This window comes from Aquarana catesbeiana, linkage group LG04, assembly GCF_042186555.1.
Source record: "Aquarana catesbeiana isolate 2022-GZ linkage group LG04, ASM4218655v1, whole genome shotgun sequence".
Taxonomy (NCBI): domain Eukaryota; kingdom Metazoa; phylum Chordata; class Amphibia; order Anura; family Ranidae; genus Aquarana; species Aquarana catesbeiana.
Window position 1 is genome coordinate 93,874,022 of NC_133327.1, and position 14,334 is coordinate 93,888,355.

General features: G+C 44.3%; 1 protein-coding gene across 1 annotated transcript in view; it reads left to right on the forward strand.

The window, feature by feature from the left end:
• Window positions 1-14,334, forward strand: part of NOL10 (nucleolar protein 10) — a 140,956-nt gene that overhangs the window by 21,806 nt on the left and 104,816 nt on the right. Inside the window, 2 exon segments of the mRNA XM_073625385.1 lie at window positions 2,463-2,548; window positions 11,565-11,643. Coding sequence (XP_073481486.1) covers window positions 2,463-2,548; window positions 11,565-11,643 — 165 coding nt within the window.

Sequence of the window (14,334 nt, forward strand, 5' to 3'; positions counted from 1 at the left end):
GTCATTAAATCGGCCTCTACAAATTTGTCACAGTGCTTAAAAATGGAGAGCAACTGAGGCCGAGCAGAGAAGGGTGAGACCCGATCCCATTACTGGATTTTAAACAGCATAGACACTTATTTTTAATGTATTACATAGTTATACCTGCAAAAGAGGCCAGCCTGAAGTGATCTAATGGACTAATTTTCTGACTAAAGTTCCATTTTTAACCAATACATGTCATTTTTTTTTTTTTAAAGTACAGTGGAACCTCGGATTACGAGCAGAATCCATTCCAGGAGAATGCTCGTAAGCCAAAGTACTTGCATATCAAAGCGAGATTGAAGTCAATGGAATCGAAAATAATTTGTTCCGCATTGACTTCAATGGGATGCAATACCGCATGCGGCCAGAGGCGGGGGGGCGCCGGAGAGCCCCGGAAACGACCGAAAAGGCCCGAGGACACTTCGGCTGACCTCGGCAAACCTCGGAAAGACTTCCTACCCGAGATTTGCCGAGGTCAACCGTGCTGTACTCGGGCCTTTCCATGCATTTCCGAATGGCCGATCGGCGACGTTCGGTTCTGCTCGGCCCCGGAGCCCCCCCCCCACCTCAGGCCAAAAGCGGTACTGCACACCACTTTGGCCTGAATCGTGCTAGTTTTGCGAGACAACACTCGCAAACCGAGTTACAATTTTTAAAAATGCAGTGCTCATATTGCGAAATGCTTGTTAACCGCGTTACTCGCAGTCCGAGGTTCCACTGTATGTTGTGTTAATTATTATATACTGCATATACAGCAATAAAGATCACTAGGATATTGTGTATTGCCATAATTTTATTCCGGGCTAGTCGCCTACATAGGAGAGCAGACAGTTTTAAGTGGAACCGTAGCCGCTTTTTATTTTCCTTTTTATAGTAAAGGGTCAGATGATATTGTTTACACAGACCGATTGTTGGCAGCCACTGGTGCATTTCTCATTATCAAGGAAGAATACGTTTCAGAGAGGAGAAAAGAGTTGCACTCACATCCATGCCTTAGGTATCACCAGGACTGAAAGTGAGAGAAAATCACCCAATGGGGACGCAAACCACAATTAAAAATACACTGGCACCAGACCTAACCCTTCATTCTAATTAAAAATATAAACAATCATCCTAATCTTGATTGTTCTATAGTCGTAGGACATTTAGTCTACGTTCCCAAGATGTTCCCATAAAATTTCAAGGATTGATGTCCAGCCCAATTTATCAAATAGGACCTTCCATGAAAAATGTAAGGTTCACCTTTATTACTAATGAGTAATATTTGTAATAATTAGTGATTGCTCCCGCTCCTGTCAATCAAATCCAGTGATGTGGGTGCAGGGCCAAGTCCCGCTGTCTGTGTAAATGGACACAGCAGCGGGGCTTAGGAGCGAGCACGGAAGGGTGACCCCAGGGAAAGCATTTTTTCTTGGGGGCACCCAATGAGGAGCGGCCTGGAGCACCGATGGAGGACCCCAGAAGAAGAGTATCAGGGCTGTTCTGTGCAAAACAGGCATGTTTGTTATTTTTATTTAAAAAAACATGAAGCTTTACAACCACTTTAAAAGTTAAGATTTGATTAAAAAAAAAAGTAAAAAAACTTACCTTAGTCCCATCTTTTAAGTAGCACAGTGGACATGACTGCTCCTTCCTGCTCAATCCTAGGAAAGCTGGGCCCTCAGTACCATAAGAATGCACCACAGGCCGTTGTAGGAATGGCATTAAGCACCCAGGAGGCAGCAATGAAGTGCAGTGACATCATTCTTTGCCTCCTGGAGGCTTTGAAAGCTAAATCCAAAGTAAGGTTTTTTTTTCACATCTTCATTTTATTTATTTCTTTTTTAAGCTAATTTAGTTTGAGTGGGTAGGAGACTAGTAATAAAGCAGACTGGACAGGGATCATGGAAGGTCTGCTTTAATTTGTGTATACAGTATGTAGAGTGGTGTTGAGGTGGAAGCTTAGGCAAATTCTAAGGCTAAACCTACTCCCACCCCCATTCTAAGACTATTCTATCTAACCCTGTAAAGAAAAGATGTATATACTTACCTGTTATGAAGCCGGTCTGGTCACATGATCTCTCCAGCGGCAACTTCAGTGTAGAGGAGGGATTGCTGACAGCGGCTGCAAATGCCTGGGAGATGACATCACCTATAGGCTAACTATGGGGTAGCCGTTGTCACTGTCCCTCCTCTACATTGAAGCTGCTTCTGGAGAGATCATGTGACCGGAGCAGCTACAGAATAGGTAAGTATACACATCTTTTCTTTACAGGGTTAGATAGAATTAGTCTTAGAATGGGGGTGGGACTAGGTTTAGCCTTAGTTAGAATTTACCCGAACATCCACTTTAATAAGTTTAATCATTTCCACAACAATTGGAATTACAAATTGCATCGCTGTCATGTATTTCCTAAAATAATACTCCTTTTTTTTTTTTTTTGGTTATTCCCCTCTAGGGTAAGGTGGAATGCTGGGACCCAAGGACAAGAACACGAGTGGGGCTTCTGGACTGCGCCTTAAGCAGTGTTACAGAGGATACGGAGTAGGTTAAACAAGTAAAAGTTTATATTTAGATGCCATTATTCACACAAATTTTAATCTTAGATCTGAGCATATACCACCTATTGAACTGGTCTGCTTATAAAATCTCATTGAGAGTTCAGAAAAACATGTGGAAGAGATCAGTTAAGTGTAAATGATCCTGCCAATGTGCGATCATATTTAAAAAAAAAAAAAAACCTTACTGTTCATTAGGGGTGCTGAAATTACTCGCTGGATCAATGCATCGCGATTCGGGTGTCCCCGATGCGGCATCGATGCATACAACCGGAAAAATCGTTTGCTGGGTGACGTCATCCCGACTTGCCCCGCCCATCCCGGGAGAGCGCTTCGAGTGTATAGTTGTTAAAAATTACTGTGTTTTAATAAATCCCGTGTTACAATCAACTAAGTGCCCCACTGTATGTGCTTTTTAAAAAATATGCAGCTTCATACCTCAGTCATTTCTCAGTGTGTGTACAATACATGCTGCTCATGTGACTGCCTGGCCCGCCTCTCTCCTCTCATGTCTCTCCTGACATCAGCGGAGAATTCTCAGCCCCGCCCGCTGACTGTAGCTGTCAGATCAGAAGAGAGGCGGGCGGGGCTGAGAATTCCCCGTTGGCGTCAGGAGAGACATGAAAGAGGAGAGAGGCAGGCCGGGCAGTCACATGAGCGGCATGTATTGTACACACACTGAGACATGAGATATGAAGCTGCATATTTCTTATCGTACATCACGGGACACATAGCCATAGTAGTTACTATGTGGGTAATAGGCCACCTTCAGGTGATGGACACTGGCACGCCCTAAATTAAAAAGTGCACTCCCTATATAACCCCTCCCACTGATGGGAGTACCTCATTTTTTTTCGCCAGTGTCCAAGGTGTTGGTCACAAGTAAAGATGTGCTGTGCTGAGCTCCACTAGAGCTGGGGCTAGCCATGCAGCTGGATCCATTCAAAGTGTCTTTTTGGCCGAATTGAATGGTACCCGGGCCTTGTATCCGAAGAAACGAGGTCTTGCCTGTAACGCTTCTCTTTTTAGAGAGCTGGACGCCGGGATCCAGTACATTTTTGGTATTAAGGCCATAAATTTTTACTGGCGGTGGTGCTATTACAGGTCCAGGATTGAGGGTTTCCTCGAGGATCCCCAGTTCATGAAGGTTTAACGTGAAGGGTGAAGATTGGGTCTGTTGATTTACCACAGAAAACCCTGCGCCGGGAAAGGTGTGGAGTTTTTCTAAGAAATTTTCAAAATTTTCTTATGAATGTCTCCTTTAATTAGTAAATGTTGTCATGCCTATGTGTCACCACTGGGGGCTGTATAGAGCACTTACGTCTCATGCTTCTCAGAGGGCCCACGATGTGTCCAGGAAACAGCAGTTTTCTCTTCCTCCGGCAGGCAGCAGACCTCTGGTAAGTCTGAGGGGGTTTTGTCTCCCCACCAGATGCCCCCCTGTGCTGTTTTTTCTTCAGGGAAGGAGCGCTTCAAAAAAAAAAAAGAAGTGCGAATGGCAAGCCGCTCGGCGTCTTCCAGGCCCCCCCCCCCCGCCATCTCTCTCTGTTGATCTCACAAGATTGGAGCCCGCGCTCGCGCGGGAAAAGCTTTCTTTTGAAAGGAGAGAGGAAGGGCCGTAGCGATGGGGGCGGGGCTTAGCGCAGCGTTGGCATCCTCCAACGCCCAGCGCTGGGAATGTGTGTTTTAAAATATGCAGCTTCATATCTCATGTCTCAGTGTGTGTTTGAAATTATATTTCACTCACAGGTTCAGTCGTTCAATCGTTGACCAGATAGTTATAATCGAATTGTGAGACCAGTGAAGATGCGCACCTCTACTATTCATTTGTTTCTGCTCATTATAACAGGAGTAGATGTTCCCAAAGGGACACAGAAAGCAAAAAAACCCTCACTGAGCTTCTTCCCTACTCTAAAAACATACAGTTTTGGCTAAAGCTCCACGTTAAGGCTTGGACTTTTTTTTTTTTTTTTTTTTTTTTAAAGTGGACCTGTTTTATAAGAAAATGTGAAATTTGAACTGTTCCTAAGCAATACCCTGGAAAAATATACCTTGTGTCTTGAATTCTTAATTAAAAAACAGCAGTGCGCTTCCTGAAATGGCTTGGGCCTAAAGCATAGTTGGATATCTGCAGTGTGAGATCATTTAAGGCACTGCAGCCTCTGACTGCAAGTCTCACTAGCTTTGAAGTTATATTCTGTATGGTGATGTCACTACTGTGTTGCTCACTGTTCTCCTTGCTGAAGAGGAAGCTGTACCTGAGGACCTGCAGTGCAAGGTTCCTCCCTGCTTCTGCTTTATGCAGTCTGCATATCCTTGCTTCCTCCACCTTTGCTGCTGCTTTTTAATTATTTCCTACCAGGCATCAGCCAACCACAAGGAAGTCAGTACTGACGTATGGAAGCAAAAACCAGCTTCTCTACCAAGATGGCCACCTCCACACAGAGGCACAATGTAGAACAAGGCATTGTCAGTTGATAATGGGGAAAAGATCAACTGCAGGGAGCCTTTAGTCCTTACTAGTGATTAGACCTTTGTCTTCTGCTTGGCAAAGCTTCCACAGTACAGATCCTTATTAATATTTTATGCTTTAATCCTGGTTCCAAGTGTTCCAGAAATACTCATTCATGGATATAGGTAATTCTTTTTCTTTCCAATTTTTATTAAAGCAGAGTTCCACCCAAAAATGGAACTTCCGCTTTAAGGGAGGTGACCCCCTGACATGTAATTTTTTTTTCGGGGGGTCCCCATCTCCCACTTCCTCCTGGTGCACCACGGCACCGGAAGGGAGATCACCTCTCCCCCTCCCTCTCGGAAATCATCTGGGACACGTCACAGGTCCCAGATGTTGCCCGGCCAGTCACGAAGCGTGGCTCGCGCATGCACAGTGGGTGCCCAGCTGTGAAGCCACAGCCGGGCGCCCACACTTACGATGATGGCCCCACTGAGATGAGTGGGAGATGATCGGGGCTTCGCTCCCCTGCATCGCTGGACTGTGGACAGGTAAGTGTCTGATTATTAAAATTCAGCAACTGCAGTATTTGTAGCTGCTGACTTTTTAAATGTATTTTCTTTCTCGAACATCACGGGACACAGAGCCACAGTAATTACTGATGGGTTATATAGGTATCACTGGTGATTGGACACTGGCACACCCTATCAGGAAGTTCAACCCCCTATATAATCCCTCCCCCTTGCAGGGATACCTCAGTTTTTACGCCAGTGTCTTAGGTGATGGACGTGTAAAGATGTCCTGTGCTGAGCTCCAAAGGGAATATCCTATATCCTATACTGGGGCAAGCCAGGCAGACCGGATCTATTCAAAGTGTCCTTTCTAGGCCGAATTGGATGGTACCCGGGCCTCGTGTCTGAAGAAATGAGGTTTTACCCGTAACGCTTCTCTTTTTAGAGAGCTGGACCCCGCAGATCAGAAAATGGCTTTAAACTTCCTAATTTCTGGCGGGGTGCTTTACGGTCCCAGAACTGTAGGATCCCCCTATTCATAGGGGGCCCCAGTCTCTGACGGTTTTTTCATGTATGCATGTAAGGTGGGACACAGGCATTCTCCTAGGCAGCATTTACTGAAGTAACACCGGACTGGGCATTGGGTAGCAAGGCTTTTAGCCAGACTACATCGCTCAGCAGTCAGTGTTCATTTGTATACCTCACACCTTGTTGCTTTGCACTATGGGTAGAAGAGGTTCAAGCACCCCAGGAACCGGAGACACTAGGGGATCTCGTTCAGGTTCTGAGGGCCCCCTGTCAGCAGCATCCTCCCCCACTGATGGGCCAGGGACGGCTAGCCAGGGAGAGCCATCGGGGTCAGGGGCTACACCTGCTTCTGGCACTTCAGCCCCTGTATATCTTACACAAGAGGTTTTTTCCTCAACCGTTAATAGTCTAGAGGAAAGATTAATGGCCGTGATTACGTCTTCACTCAGTAAAAGAAAACGCACTAGGCTTTCCTCTGTTCCCCAAGACCCTGACCCGGAGCTCCGGGATAAAGGAGACGAATCCCTTTCAGAGGATCAGGATGGGACGGATGATTCCTGTTTGGAGGAATCAGGTGGAGAGGGACCCTCTGCGACTTCCCAAGAGGAGAAAGTCTTAGTGCAGATCCTCACTGGATTGGTCCGCTCCACATTTAAGTTGCCCCTACCTGAAACTGCTAAAGAATCCTCTTCTGCTTTGGGGTCACTGAAACCTTTCCAAGCAGCACAGGCTTTTCCTGTTCATACTTTACTTGAAAAGCTCATTTATTCTGAGTGGGATCACCCAGACAAACGTTTTTTTCCGCCGAAAAAGTTTTCAACACTTTATCCGATGGAAGAAAAGTTTATTAAAATGTGGGGAATACCGGCTATTGATGCCGCCATTTCCTCCGTAAATAATAGCCTGACTTGTCCTGTAGACAATGCTCAGATGCTCAGGGATCCTGTAGATAAAAGGATGGAATCCCTATTGAAGGATGTTTTCTCCTTAGCAGGATCAGTGGCCCAACCTGCAGTAGCAGTGATTGGAGTCTGTCAATACTTAAGAGACCATGTTAAGCAGGTCATCAAAGTATTACCTGAACAGCAGGCCCAGGGGTTTGCTATTCTTCCAGCGGCCTTATGCTTTGTGGTTGACGCCATTAGAGATTCTATCGTGCAAACCTCCCGTCTTTCACTGGGGTTGGTGCATATACGTAGAATCCTATGGTTGAAAAATTGGTCAGCCGAAGCACCATGTAAGAAGCTACTGGCTGGGTTTCCATTTCGTGGTGCAAGGTTGTTTGGAGAGGACTTGGATAACTATATCAAGAGAATCTCTTGTGGGAAAAGCACTCTCTTACCTGTCAAGAAGAAGAGTAAGCGTCCCTCTTTCAAACGGACTTGTTCCCCAGCGCCGGGGGCTTCAGCCTCCAGGCAGTCTCGATGGCCGCCTCCATCGGGGTCCAGAGACAAGAGTCAACCCCAGACACAAAAGAAGGCCTGGGGGAAGAAGCCTACTAGGCAAAACACTAAGACCTCTGCATGAGGGGGCGCCCCCGCTCACTCGAGTGGGGGGAAGACTGCAACAGTTCTCAGAGCTCTGGCAGGAGGATTTCCAGGACAGATGGGTAATCTCCACGGTAACCTTAGGGTACAAGCTGGAGTTTCAGGAATTCCCCTCTCCTCGGTTCCTCAGATCAAGTGTCCCCAGAGACCCAGAGAAGAAGCAGTCGTTACTTCTAGCGTTAGAGCGACTTTTGTCGCAGGAGGTCATTATGATAGTTCCCGCAAAGGACCAGGGATTGGGCTTCTAATCCAACCTTTTTATGGTCCAAAAGCCAAATGGGGATGTCAGGCCCATTCTGGATTTAAGGGATCTGAACCGATTCCTAAGGATTCAATCCTTCCGCATGGAATCAATTCGAACAGTAGTTCCCACCCTGCAGGGAGGAGAATTTCTGGCATCAATAGATATCAGATGCATATCTGCATGTGCCCATTTTTCCTGCTCATCAGAAGTTTCTGCGCTTCGAGGTAGGAGGGCGCCATTTCCAGTTTGTGGCTCTGCCTTTCGGGATAGCCACTGCACCTCGAGTGTTCACAAAGATCTTGGCTCCTCCTTTGGCCAGATTAAGGGCTCAGGGTATAGCTGTCATAGCATACCTAGACGACCTGCTCTTGATAGACCGGTCGGTAGCCTCTTTGAATGGAAACTTGAGGACCACAGTCAGGTATCTAGAACACCTGGGTTGGATCCTCAACTTAGAAAAGTCTTTCCTAAAACTAGTAAGAAGACTGGAGTATTTAGGTCTGATTATAGATACAAGCCAGGAGAAAATATTTCTACCCCAGGCAAAGATCGCTGCTTTAAGAGAGCTGATTCTGGCAGTAAGGACCAAGAAGGGTCCTTCTGTCCGCCTTTGTATGAGGCTACTAGGGAAGATGGTGTCTTCATTCGAAGCAGTTCCCTATGCTCAGTTTCACTCAAGAATGCTGCAACACAGTATTCTGTCGACCTGGAACAAGAAAGTTCAGGCATTAGACTTTCCGATGCACCTGTCGCATGCGGTGCGTCAGAGCCTCAATTGGTGGCTCATACCCGAAAACCTGCAGAAGGGGAAATCCTTTCTACCGGTTACCTGGACGGTGGTAACAACAGATGCCAGTCTGTCGGGTTGGGGAGCAGTTCTGGAACAGGCTGCGGTCCAAGGGGTATGGTCCAAGACAGAGAGGACCTTACCCATCAACATTCTGGAGATCCGTGCGATACATCTAGCTCTAAAAGCCTGGACTATCAGGCTACAGGGTTGTCCGGTCAGGATCCAGTCCGACAATGCCACAGCAGTGGCATATGTCAATCATCAGGGAGGCACCCGGAGCCCAGCTGCTCAAAAGGAGGTGAACCAGATCTTAGTCTGGGCAGAGATGCATGTGCCATGCATATCGGCAGTTTTCAGCCCGGGAATAGAGAATTGGCAGGCGGACTATCTAAGTCGCCAGCAGTTACTTCCAGGGGAATGGTCTCTGCATCCCGACGTCTTTTGGGCCATATGCCTAAGATGGGGGGTTCCAGATGTAAATCTCTTTGCATCCCGATTCAACAAAAAAGATAGACAGATTCGTGGCAAGGACAAAAGATCCTCTTGCATGCGGGATGGATGCGTTGCTGATTCCGTGGCATCAGTTCTCACTGATTTACACATTCCCGCCTATTCTGCTACTACCACGACTCCTTCACAGGATCAGGCAGGAAAGGAAGTCGGTACTTCTGGTGGCCCCCGCTTGGCCCAGAAGGACTTGGTATGCAGAAATAGTAAGGATGACGGTAGGTTCCCTGTGGACCCTACCGGTACGCCCAGACCTGTTATGTCAAGGCCCAGTGTTCCATCCTGCCTTACAAACGCTAAATTTGACGGTTTGGCTATTGAGACCCACGTTCTAAAGAGTCGTGGGCTCTCAGGTCCTGTGATCTCTACATTGATCAATGCAAGGAAGCAAGCTTCCAGGATGATTTATCATAGAGTCTGGAAAGCTTATGTATCCTGGTGTGAATCCAGAGGTTGGCATCCCAGGAAATATGTCATAGGTAGAATCCTTGACTTTCTACAATTAGGATTAGAGATGAAGCTGGCCTTGAGTACCATCAAGGGCCAGGTCTCTGCTTTATCAGTATTTCAGCGGCCACTTGCTTCGCATTCTTTGGTCCGAAGCTTTATGCAGGGGATGATGCGTCTTAATCCTCCGGTTAAAGCGCCCCTAAACCCCTGGGACTTGAACTTGGTCCTAGCTGTGTTACAGAAACAGCCTTTTGAACCAATAAGTCAGATTCCTTTGGTTTGTTGACAAGGAAGTTAATTTTTCTGGTGGCCATCTCTTCTGCTAGAAGAGTATCAGAATTAGCAGCTCTTTCCTGTAAGGAGCCTTATTTGATTATACACAAGGATAGAGTGGTACTACGCCCTCATCCTAGTTTTTTACTGAAGGTGGTTTCTGATTTTCATTTAAACCAAGACATTGTTCTACCTTCCTTTTTTCCAGATCCCTGTTCTCCGGAAGAGAGATCTCTACATTCGTTGGATGTAGTAAGAGCAGTTAAAGCCTATCTCGGGGCAACTGCTCAGATCCGCAAGACGGATGTTTTGTTTGTGCTGCCAGAGGGTCCCAATAGAGGACAGGCAGCGTCAAAAGCTACCATTTCTAAATGGATTAGACAATTGATCATTCAAGCTTACGGTTTGAAACAGAAGATTCCTCCGTTTCAGATCAGGGCACATTCCACAAGGGCTATTGGTGCTTCTTGGGCAGTGCATCACCGGGCTCAAATCTGCAAGGCCGCAACCTGGTCTTCAGTCCATACATTCACCAGATTCTATCAGGTGGATGTGAGAAGGCATGAGGATATCGCCTTTGGGCGTAGTGTGCTGCAGGCAGCGGTACAGGGTCCTCAGGTCTGATTGCACCCTACTTGGTCGTGGTTCCCCCCCCTCAGGTAGCATTGCTCTGGGACATCCCATCAGTAATTACTGTGGCTCTGTGTCCCGTGATGTTCGAGAAAGAAAATAGGATTTTTTAAAACAGCTTACCTGTAAAATCCTTTTCTTTCGAAGGACATCACGGGACACAGAGGTCCCGCCCCTCTTATAATACACTATATTGCTTGGCTACAAAACTGAGGTATCCCTGCAAGGGGGAGGGATTATATAGGGGGTCGAACTTCCTGATAGGGTGTGCCAGTGTCCAATCACCAGTGATACCTATATAACCCATCAGTAATTACTGTGGCTCTGTGTCCCGTGATGTCCTTCGAAAGAAAAGGATTTTACAGGTAAGCTGTTTTAAAAAATCCTATTTTTTAGCAGAACTCCGCTTTAAGTATTTCAAAAAGGTACAAAAAGTACAGATGTTATGGCATATAATAGCAGTTCACATTAACTTATAACAGAAAAGTATAGATAATAGAAGGGTAGAAACAGCCACATCGTTCCCATGATGCAGAAGGCATTGTAATGAAACCACTTCTGGTACACAGGCAAATCTTGTTACAACTATGGATGCCCAAGCCCTGGGGCCTCAAGCTCTTGTCCGCTGTAAGTACAGTCAGACAACGCTCCCGGTAGCCAGAGGAATGATTGGAAGTAAGTACCAAGTGCAAATGCGAGAGGAGGAAAAAAAAAGGGGGATAGGAGATAGTAAACTGCTTACCGATCCAGATGGTCACCCATATAAGATATTCAAGTGGTGTCAGATATGTATTTGATCCAAGGATTCCATATTTTCTCAAAAAAGGCAAGTTTATCATGCAAGATGGTCGATTCGTTCATTAACCATTATCCGTGACAGTTTGGCTTTTTAACAGTTCAAACACAATTGTGGGAGACCTCCACAATACATATTTAGTTCTTTTTAGCGCTAAAGTTTTCGAATAAGCTGCTGAGCCAAGGACTCCAATAAACTGTATCATGTGTTTGTATGACTTTATGCTAGGTAAACAAAAAAAAAAAAGGCTTATCTGTTATCTCCTTCTTTCAGAATCAATGGCTTACCATCTGTGTCTGCTCTGAAATTTAATGGACCTCTGCAAATGGCTGTAGGCACTTCAACTGGCCAGGTACAGACAGTGTGATACATAGGTTACCTCCCTGCTTGCTCTCCTTCATGATATTTAATATGTTCAGATTACCTTAGATATTGGATAAAAAGGTTCTAATCAGCTCCAGTATCTGTGGGGAGCAAAGTAAATGCACTTTCTTGCCAAGTAAAACTTTTTGCTGATTTGATAAGAAAAAAATAATACCTTCCATCTCAGCAGCGATTCTACTTGCTTTTACCAGCCTCCAGATTTTCACTGTATCACCATAAAGTGAGACTGGAGTAGGGAAATTAAATGTAAATAAAGGGAATGGAAAATTAACACACAGACCTTCAGCAGGTGGTTTCACCAATGATCACCTGATAGAGGAGTATTGTGTACAGATAGAAAATACACACACACACACACACACGTATGTATGTATAAATGTATAGTTAATAAATATATACACACACACACATACCTTGAATGTAAACAAAATAATTAAAAAAAAAAAAAAAAAAAAAATATATATATATATATATATATATATATATATATTATACATTTTTTTTTATTATTATTTTGTTTTATTTTTTTATTTTTCAGGGGTAAATGTTATATACAAATACTTTATACATTTGTATCTATCAGGTGGCTTAAATAGCTTCTGGTGCTCAAATTAGAGCTTCGTTGTGACATAGGCTTTTGAATAGAAGGTGACAATAGATTACATAAATGACTGAATAAATGGGTAGAGTCATATACCTCCTCCCTCACACCTATCAGGACCAGACAGTTATGCCCAGGCTACCAGTAAGCATGTATACCAACCTTGCTTAACCTTCTCAGCACAGATGAACCCTTGATATAACTTTCCGGTTTCAGGAAACCCCTGCTAAAAATGACTATATCTACAACTCGTGATACATTAGTGCGATGGTCAGTGGGAAGAATACTCCTTACACTTGTGAAGAATTAGTCCCTAAATAGCTAAAAAGATCAATGGTGTCAGTAGGAACTTCTCTGAAAGGCAGAAATTGCAAATTTCTAGCAACCTCTGGCGGAACCCTGATATAGACAGTGCTGAACTTTATATATATATATATATATATATATATATATATATATATAAATTCATCAGAAACCATTGTAGTTTTCCTTTTTAAATATTAAAATATTTCCTTTTCTTGTTAAATTTTCTACTGCAAAATGGTAACTAAATTTGTCAGTAGAATTATTTGTTTACAATTTCCTTTTTTCCCTATAAGATGTATTTTCAGAGAAATTTTCGATCTGGGCCAACTTTCTTTAGTCAAATGTAGACTAATCCCAAAGCATGAAGGACATTTGGATGTTTTTTAATTGCTAAGAAATTGTTTCCAAAGTTCATAAAGAATTAACAGAGCAAATAGATGTTGAAATTTGTAGAATATATTCACTTAATGGGGCAGAGCTTGAAAAAACAAAAAAAAAAAACAAAACTTGATTTTCACCATTCCATACTTATATCCAAGATGAGGAAAAAAAAAGATTTTTGCTTTAATTATATCATAAGCACCTTTTTAGTGATTTCCTTTAGCTTCTTATGTTTTCCTCATATGTTTCTGTTGATGACACAGTGTATTCTGTTGATGACACAGTGTACTCTGTAGTCATTTACAATTAAGATGAGGGGGTGGTATCTCCCAGAACATCTAGTGAGCGAACTTCACCAGAAAATATAAGACATTCCATAGGAAATTGGTTAGTTACTGAAAGAAGAACACACTGTCCTCCTCGCTAATATAATTCCTGGAAAGCAGAACAAAGATATCATGTACTAGTTCTAGTTCTAAATCTAGCCTGCCTAGGTTTCCTCAGCTGGAAATAAGTAGGCCCTTATTATTCTACATATCTGTAATAAGAGATATTGTCCTGAACTCATAGGGCCCTAAACGTGTGTACCACTTGGTAGAACGTTCAGCCCCATCTAGCTGCAGCCTGCTATAGCCTTTGACAGGCTGCAGGTAGCGTGTCTGGATGCTGCTCCTGTCCCTCCCAGGTGCACTAAAATGCAGTTACTGGACACACTGCTGCTAGAGAGCCCTGCAAGGTGCCTCAGTACAAAGGTCATAGGCTCTAAATATGAAGCTGTCATAGGAATTTTATTGTGGTATAATATAGCCTTCAGTCTTTGTCTTCTTTAATGGAAGCCTACGCTAGAAGAGCAAATCCCCAATAGTGTAACATTGTTCATTCAGTAAGATCAATGATAAAAGCTTAAAGCAGTTGTATACCCTTTTTTTGTATTTTTACCTACAGGTAAGCCTATAATAAGACTTACTTGGAGGTAAAATTAATATCTCCTAAACCTGCACGGTTTAGGAGATATTCATTTTGCAGGCAGCCACTGACGTCAGCTGCGCATGCGCTATGAAGGTCCGGCTAAAGTCCGGCAAACACACCCGGACCTTGCCGGAAAGAAGTCTCCCACTCACAGCGCCAGAGCCGTGAACCCGGAAGACATGCAGAGGGGAAATGTCAGCTCCCTCGGCATGGGCCGGGAACAGCTGCCGACGCCTCGTTCTAAGTTAAGTATTTCATAAGGAGCAAGTTGTCATCAGTGGCTTGGAGGAAATGTCTTACAAAGACTTTTTAGTTTTCTTATATTGTTGCACTGTGCTATTTATTTTGTGCTTTTCTGCTACATTAAAGCAGCTTTTTCATTTTTAGTAGCACAGAGTTTTG